General features: G+C 49.5%; 1 protein-coding gene across 1 annotated transcript; it reads right to left on the reverse strand.

Annotated features, from left to right (window-relative positions):
- Positions 1–4,340: 4,340 nt before the first annotated feature.
- On the reverse strand, positions 4,341–8,282 carry PPP1R8 (protein phosphatase 1 regulatory subunit 8). Its single transcript, XM_081796445.1, has 2 exons — positions 7,986–8,282; positions 4,341–5,813 (listed from the first exon to the last, which is right to left on the reverse strand). Exons 1-2 carry the CDS (start codon positions 8,013–8,015, stop codon positions 5,460–5,462), a joined length of 384 nt encoding a protein of 127 aa, XP_081652571.1. The 5' UTR covers positions 8,016–8,282; the 3' UTR covers positions 4,341–5,459.
- Positions 8,283–8,774: the final 492 nt, after the last annotated feature.

Genomic DNA, 8,774 nt, shown 5'->3' on the forward strand with positions numbered 1-8,774 from the left:
CTGAGACAGCAAGATGAGACCATTCTTTCTGGGGGCTGGGGTGCAAAGTGAGGCAGAGAAATAGGAGGAAGCTGAGGTGGCTGGTGGGGAAGTGGAATCAAGGTGGGGTTTGGAGCGGTCTGACCTTTCACGCTGCTGGGAATGGTCCCGGGAGAGGGTGGGCTTGGCCATCAGTAGGAGGGCAGAACTGCGGGAAGGGGACACAGGCTCCAGTGCCTGGGTGGCGGCAGGAAGGCTGTGGCGATGACGGGCGGCGGCCGAGGCAGGCAGGCTGGGAGACCTGGTCATCAGCTCTCTCCAGAGAGCTCCTTGCCCTTCTTGTTAGTAACTTTGTCCCCAGGTGATGGTACAGTAGGGTCTGTGCTTTGGTCACCCTGGCCTATGTGTGGAGATAGCCCACCACAGGCCGCAAAGGGCGCCGGGGATGGAGACAGGGGAGTGAAAGTCCTCTTCAGCTATCTCTGTCTTGACCTCAAACTTTCTAAGTGATTAAGTTCTTTCCAGCTTACCTCTTAGCTCTGGCAAAAGGCCCGGCAGGCAAAGCATCCCCTGATGGGAACAGAAACTACCGCCTCAAGCAACCAGAGCTTGACTGCTCACCTGCCCACCGCCCCCCCCACCCCCCCCAGATCTCTGCCCCTCATTTGCCTGATGTGAACCTGGAAGTGTCTTCAGCACTTTGGAGACAGTCTTGGGACACTCGTCCGCTGCCTTCCCAGTGCTGGCCTCGCGGAAATAAATTCCTTTCTCCTTTCTCGTGTCACCGCCACTCTCTTCTCTCTGCCTTTGGATTTTGTCAGCGTGCATGGCCGAACCTGGTCTATTTGGGACCCCGGGGCCAGGTGCTCTTGCCCCCTTGCACCCCAGCCACGGTAGGAAATCGAGAGGGAGACAAATCAGAAACGGACCAAGCCCCAGTCTCTCACAGACCCTAGGCACAAGCAGGGCAGCAATCAGGGGCTCTCTTTTGCCGTTCATAGTCCAAAACATCAGGCCCAGATTTGAATCCCTGCTCTACCACCTGCCAGCCATGTGACCTTGGTCTGTGTACTCTCCTTGAGCCTCGAGGTCCCCCAGCTGTGAAATGGGGCACCACCGACCTCCTCTCAGGGATGTTGGGAAATTTAAGGGGACTAACATGCACAAAGTGCCAGCAGGGTGCAGGACAATGAGCCAGATGGGTTTCCTTCCTCTTCCCCTCAGCTCCCAGCCCCACAGCGATGGGAGGTCACAGGACAACCACAGTGGCTCAAGAATGGGAGCAGGGCCCCGCCTGCCGGCCGACTCCAGAGCTGCACCTGGGCCCGCGTTCAGGGGTGGTTGCCTCCCAATCCAATTTCCCCAGAGGAACAGGCGATGATTTTATTCCACGGAGACAGAGGTCGTCCAAACTCAGAGCCTTCCCACCCCCGCCCTCTATCATACGCTGGGGGACTTTCATTCACCCACCCCCTTTGCTCCTGCAGCTGCCCCTGCTTGGCGTGCCCTTCCCGCCGCCACTTGGAAACATAAAAGGTCGACCCTCTGGTTTTTCATGACCTTCTCCCTGAGCCCTGTTTCCCTTCCCTTCCCTTTTCCTCTCTCTCCCTCCCTTCTTTTCTTCCTTCCTTCCTTTCTTTCCCTCCCTTCCTTCTCTTGCCTTGACTTGCCTGCCTTTCCTTCTTTCCCTCTTTTCCTTCTTTTTTAAAGAGAAAAAAACAATTTCAGTGGAACCCAGTAATTTGAAACTTTCAAATTCCCCAGCAAAGCTTACGGGGTGGGATCTGGCCTCTGCCTTTCTGATTCCCTCCTCTCCCTACCGACCATCCCCACGTTCTTCCATCCTTCCATCCTTCCAGTCTTTCCGTGCCTCTCCTGCTGGTTTCCTCTGCCTGGAGAGGCTTGATCTACACCCCTCCGTGTGGCAATTCCCCACTTGTTGTTCAGTGCTCTGCCCAAATGTCATCTCCCTAGAGGGCTCCCTGACCCCACCTGTCTCTGCTGTCTTCACCCTGTCCATCCTTCCACTAAAGCAGGCAGGCGTCTTGCGGGCAAGGTGGCACATTTTGGCGTGCCCAGGTCACACATTTCCATCCCTGTTGAAAGAAGTGAGTCCCCCACAGCCATGGTTTGCTCACAAGCAAAATGAAGGATCCAGACAGGATCTCATAAATGCTTCAGACTCTAGAATTCTATGATTTGCAGATAATGGGCATATTTTAGGCAGGCTATCTCCAAGCAGCCGATCTTGAGCCGGGAACACCCGGAGAATGGGCTGGTTCCTGTCAACAGGTGTCCTCCATGGGATTTGCCGCCTCTCCCCCCTGGGGAGGGAACAAAGGTCTTCTCCTCCCTCTGAAGCAGATGGCCCATCAGTGGGCACAGGACTCTGGGGAAACCTGTGGTCGCTTCCCCTCCAGAGTGGGTCCGTGTCCCAGGCTGGGGAGAGGCTGTGTCCCACAGCAGCGTCACACTTACTCGAGCAATAGCCATCTGCCGGTCCTTGTGGTAAGCAGGAAGGGCTTATCCATCTGGGGTCGTGTCTCGAGCCAAGTTAAGGGTGAGCAGCGAGGCCGCTCCCTGTGGAGCTCACCTCTGAGAGGCACTACAGCGTGACAGAAATAAACCAGAAATATGGTGCCAAGTGAGCCAGGTGTCCACACAAAGCCTCCTTGTGTCCTGGAACCACCAAACGAAGCCAGTCCTGCTTCCACTGAAGTCAAATGGGCCCTTGAAGGGAAAGATGTTACTTGGCAGGCTTGGATGTTCTCTGCGGGCCTTCTTTGAGACCCACTGCAAGTTTCACTCTGTAACTCAAATTCTGAAACCAAATAATACATAGTATAACCTCTCATCAGGAAGGATTTACTTTATCATCTAAACTAGATCGAAGCCCTTTAACACACCTTCCACTAAGTTGTTCAGTTTGGAACACTTTTCTTCTTTAAATGTCTAAACATGGAGTGACTGGGTGGCTCAGTCAGTTGAGCAGACTCTGTCTCTTGATTTCAGCTCAGGTCATGATCTCATGGTTTGTGGGTTCAAGTCCCGCATCAGGCTCTGTGCCGGTAGCTCAGAGCCTGCTTGAGATTCTGTCTCCCTCTCTCTGTCCCTCCCCTGCTTGCTCTCTCGCTCTCAAAAATAAGTAAAAAAATAAACCTTAAACTTCAACAAAACCTAGTCACAGAGCTACAGCCCACTGAGCACAATGGTGTGCCCCCCACAGGCCAAGCACCTGCTTCAGCTTAGCTCATCCTGGAGGCTGTATAAGGCTCAGGCTCTGGATTCAGACTAGAGTTTCAATCCTGATTTCACTGCAATGGGATCACAGGGAAGCTGATTTTGTCTGTTTTCTCATCTGTAAAATGGGGAATAAAAACAGGCCTCTCCTTAGGGCTATGTAAATAAAACTTGCTGTAATGGTGGGCAGGGTAGACAGGTGTTCAGTGAGGGACTATTAACCAGCACTAACAGTCACCTTCACTACAGTAAGAGGAAGGTGTCCTTTTAAAATAAGGACCCTCATTTTTTTTTTTTTTTTTTTTTTTTTTTTCTTTTTTCAACGTTTTTTTTATTTTTGGGACAGAGAGAGACAGAGCATGAACGGGGGAGGGGCAGAGAGAGAGGGAGACACAGAATCGGAAACAGGCTCCAGGCTCCGAGCCATCAGCCCAGAGCCCGACGCGGGGCTCGAACTCACGGACCGCGAGATCGTGACCTGGCTGAAGTCGGACGCTTAACCGACTGCGCCACCCAGGCGCCCCAGGACCCTCATTTTTACAAGAAGCTAAGAGGTCAACTTTTTGTCCAGCTGTGACTTTATGGATCCCTGTTCTTCAGCAAGCTGCTCCTGCTCCAAGGCCAGCCTCTCAACCCAAGGGATTTGGAAGCTAGCTGGCATCTCCATCACAAAGCCACTCCCCGCGTATGAGGTCCTGGCATGCGAGACACGTATGTTCAATCCTAACTCTGGCTGAAATCCCCTATAAAACTATGCAACTTTAGCTTCCTGAGCTGTGGCACCGACGTGAGCAGCTATAACCAGAGAGCCGGAGGACGGCCAGGCTTTGGCAACACCCGCCGGGGACCAGTGTCCCGAAGCCCAGCCTCCCGGTGTCAGTTCTGTGGTTCTGCCTCCCGATGAAGGGCAGCAGGCACCTCTTAACCCACTTTGCTCAGTGAGGCGTCAGTCTGGGGACTGGAATCTCTAATTAGAATTTCCACATTCGGCAGGGGGCATCTTTATTTATGGTAATAAAACAGGGCCAGAGCATCGCCTCCCAAGCCTACCTGCACCTCCGACAAAACATTCCCTGATGGCAGCGGGAATCCGTGATGGCGACCGAATCACAGACTGCACGAATGACAAAAGTTACGTTTAATTTACAATGTAATAAAGGTTACAGGTAAAAAGCTACACATAAAGCGTGAAAAGGCCTATTACACAAATGTACAAATCTCTGTACAAAGCTCATATCACTGTTTGCTACCTTCGTCTCCTGTGTTTGTTACTGGGCCGAGTCCTGGAGCTCTGGGTTATGAGAGCTCTCAGTAAAGGGGGTGGGGGGGGGGGGGAAGAGCCTCTGAACCAACACCTAAAAATGTCCTCTTAGAGACATCAGTTACTTGCAAAGTAAAATTTTTTCAATTGGAATTGCTGCTCTAACTGGTCATATCCTTTAAAAATTGCCTTCATAACACACTTGAATAGGAAAGCAATGCCTTAAAGAGTAGAGGACAGTACTCTGGAATCAAACGAAAAACTTCAGCAAGTAGAGTACTCAGGTGTGACAAGAGAAACAAGTGAAGTTCAAACAATACCGTAAGTTTCAAACTACCCACCTGTATCTACAGCACTGGTCACAGATGAAGAAAATCAAAATGTTCTCATTCCAACAGAAAGGACAAAAGAGAAAAAAGCCTAACTATTGGACCTCAAAACCAGTGACCCAGGCAAACATTTCTGAGTTGAAACCTTAACTGAAGAATTCTAAACCCTTTTTTGATAGACCTGGGATCCGTGGCGAACCCTTTGCTACCTGGGACTTGCAGGGACAGTAAACAGAAACCAGGCTGCTGGACCCACAGGCTGGTGATGCTGCTGCCATCAGCACAGCTCTAGATGCCACCGGAGGGCCTGGAGTCTCTCCCCAGGGTACACATGACTTTAAATCAAACTGACCCCAGAACGAGGAAGAAAAGAAAAAGGTGGTGATGGAAGAGGCCTGGGAAAGGGCCAGGGCAGCCTACCTAGTGGGAAATATGAAACACTGTTCTACACTCATAGTGTTCTGAAGACAGGTCTTTATGGGATAGTCCAACCCCACCCCAGCTTTAACATTACATGGTTAGGGCCACAGGAGACATTCTGAAAGACGAGACCGCACACATGGAAAGTTTTTCTCCCTAGTTCATTAGCTCCCCCGTCACCCTTCCACCCAATTCCCACCCAATCCCACCCTTCTCCATGACCAAAAATATCAAATCAGTAAGGAAGGTGTAGGCTTCTTGCCCGGCCAAGCCTCTTTTGCATATTTCTTCTTCTTGGGTTCATTGACAGCTTCGGGGTTATAGACTGCAGGATTTGGTGCAGGGTTCATGTTCACTGCTGACGGCACGACGGGAGTCAAGTCCACGTCAGGGGCGAGGTTCGGGTATGGCATGGGCAAGCCACCGATGAGTGCTGTCCCATGGATGCCGTGTGGCTGAGAGCCGGCTTCACTGTGCGTGGGGGGCAGGCCCCCGTAGAGTCCTCCACTGAATGCAAAGTTCTGCATGCGCCTGCTCCCTGATTCCTCCAGGCCCAGGGAGCCAGGGCCTTCCACCCGCTTCTTCTGTGGTTCACAAGAAACAGAGGAGACAAGAGGTAAGACACGAGAGGGTGTCAGTTAGCCTTTTCTATTCCAACCCTAGAAAACTTGAAGAAGGCCCCTAACCCTCTAGCTTGTTTTGTTTCCTAGACAACCTATTTCACTCTCCTGAAATCTCAGGGTTTGAAGAGACCACCTGACAGTGGTTGTCTAACATTGATGGTTCCCAAATACTGCTCCACACAAAGTGTTCACCATCCTACAATGCACTGGGAAAAATGAGGACGTGTGAGCTTTTCATAAAGTAAAACTTACCCAGTTTAAGTGACTACTCTTTGTCATAAGGTCACACCCCTCCCTCTCTTTTTTGATTTTAAAAATGCCCTTTTAGGAAACAGTGGTGATAACAAGTAATACAAGTATTTAAGTAAAAAGTTAATATCTTCACGTTGACCACACGACTTTTAAACATTAATCTGAGAGCAGAACAAATCTGTGGTGACAGAAAGCAGTTCACTGGGTGCCTGGGGCTGGGGCGGGGGGGTGGGGAACTGACAGCAAGAGTACACAAGTAAACATTCTGGGGTGATACAAAGCTATACATGGAGTATGGTGGTGGTAACCCAGGTGTATACATTTGTCAAAACTCAAACTGTACACTTAAATGTATTTTATATGTAAATTATACCATAATAAAATTGACAAAGAAGTAAAAACATCTGGTTTTATATTTTATTTTTTAAAGTAATCTCTATACCCAACGAGGGGCTTGAACTTACAACCCCGAGATCATGCTCTACCGACTGAACCAGCCAGGCTCCTCTTGCTGGTTTTATACTTTAATGATAACAGAACATTTGGAAGGAAGGAAGGAAGGAAGGAAGGAAGGAAGGAAGGAAGGGAGGAAAGAAGAAGGAAAGAAGGAAGGGAGAGAGGGAGGGAGGGAGGGAGGGAGGGAGGAAGGAAGGAAGGAAGGAAGGAAGGAAGGAAGGAAGGAGCTCAAGGAGAAACGTGACCTGAATGCTATGGAGACAACAGAGAAACACGTCATCTTGTACTTTTTCACACTGGCTTATGAATGCTCATGAAAGATCCCCCTCAACCCTCTGACCCTTTTGGATTAAAAAAGACTAACCAGAAATTTGACAGATATTATCAATCTAAAGTTTAATTTTTTGTTTTGTTTTTTAAATAAAACTTTCTATAGCATCTGTGACCAGCATCTTCCAATCACTTTTTGAATATCTCTGTTGACAGGTCTCACTATTTCAAGGGGTCACTTGCCCCTATGGACAGTCCCAGCTGCCACGTAGTTGCTCCACATGTTGAGCAATTAGAACATCTCTGTAACTTCCACCTCTTGGTTCTTCAACATACCTGATCTTTCAACCTAATCCTGATCTGGGCTGGCTTTCCTATCTGCACCATTCTCAACCACAAGACAAAGGCACGGCCAAGCTGGAGGTGCCATGCAGAAACGCGACAATGTTCCTCCTCCCCTAATAGCTGACTTCAAGCCAGAAGGGCAAGGCTAAAGAAAAGTGGGCCTCTCTGCACCCTGCTGGAGGTAAATTTATAGGCTCCCATCACATCAGAATTTATACACAGCATCCAGCTGGCCAGTCGCCTGCAGCCTTTCTATGGCACTCCAGGATCCCCTAGATTCAGGTGGGGTGAAAGTCTTTCTACAGCATGAAAAAACAGAGGAACAAAGAATGTGTTTTAAAATTAAGCACACACAGGGCGCCCGAGTGGCTCAGTGCGTTAAGTGTCCGGCTCTTGGTTTCAGCTCAGGTCATGATCTCATGATTGTGGGATCGAGCCTCGCATCAGTCTCTGTGCTGACAGCACGGAGACTGCTTGTGATTCTCTCTCTCCCCCCTCCCTCTGCCCCTCCCCTGCTTACACACGCACAGTCTCTCTCTCAAAATACATGAATGAACATTAAAAAACAATTTTAATTAAGCACACATTTAACACTTACCTACACATAAAAGAGTGGGGTTTTATTTTTTATTTTCATTTTTTTCTTTAAAGATTTTAAAGTAATCTCTATACCCAACGTGGGGCTCAAACCTACAACCCCAAGATCAAGAGTTGCATGCTGACTGACTGAGCCTACCAGGCACCCCAAAAGAGTGGGTTTTTAAACCAGACTGTATGGCATTCCGAACAGTGTTACAATGTGCTTCCTACCTTGACCGGGACCACTGCAGTCTGCACCATGTTCCGGAAGCGACCAACTGAGGGATCCACATCCTCTGCAGAAGACACCAGAGGGTAATTAGTTTGATACTCTGCTAGGAGGATTAAGGGAACAGGGCTCACTGCAAACAAAGTAACCACAACAACTCATATTCAAACAGTAGAATACAGCTAGCAATTCTGAGTGTTTACTGAGTGCTGGCACCATGTTAAATCCTCACAACTCTATGAGGCAGGTACTGCTACAATCAACATCTAACAGACACACTCAGGCGTCGATGAGTGAGCTGCCTGGCCCAGTCACCCTGCTGGAGAGTGGGGGGGACCAGGATTTGTGTTCAAGCAGCCAGAAATAGGCCTGGGCCCTGGACCACTGCACTGTACCTACCCTCCCCAAGTTTTTTTCCATTCCACATATGTCCTTTTTTTTTTTTTTAATTTTTTTTTAAATGTTTATTTTTGAGACAATGCAAGAGACAGAGTGCAAGTGGCCGAGGGGCAGACAGAGGGAGACACAGAATCCAAAGCAGGCTCCAGGCTTTGAGCTGTCAGCACAGAGCCCGACATGGGACTTGAACTCACGAACTGTGATCATGACCTGAGCCAAAGTCGGACGCTTAACCGACTGAGCCACTCACGTGCCCCCACATATGTCCTTTTGAAGAGAGAAACCAAAGAGCAGATATTATCAACCCCAAGCCAGTGATAAAATGATGACACGTGAGACATGTGAAGCAGCCACATACCACATACCTTGCCAATGCCTGCTCATTAGCAAAT

The sequence above is a fragment of the Panthera onca genome, chromosome C1 (genome assembly GCF_046562875.1).
Source record: "Panthera onca isolate mPanOnc1 chromosome C1, mPanOnc1 haplotype 2, whole genome shotgun sequence".
NCBI classification, from domain to species: Eukaryota; Metazoa; Chordata; class Mammalia; order Carnivora; family Felidae; genus Panthera; species Panthera onca.

What these genes read in the sequence shown, in the direction of transcription:
- PPP1R8 (XM_081796445.1), bottom strand. Translation starts at nt 8,015, where the DNA reads ATGGTGCAGACTGCAGTGGTCCCGGTCAAG. An exon ending in CTGCAGTGGTCCCGGTCAAG is followed by an intron (nt 5,814 to 7,985) that starts GTAGGAAGCACA and finishes TGTGAACCACAG; the next exon opens with AAGAAGCGGGTGGAAGGCCC.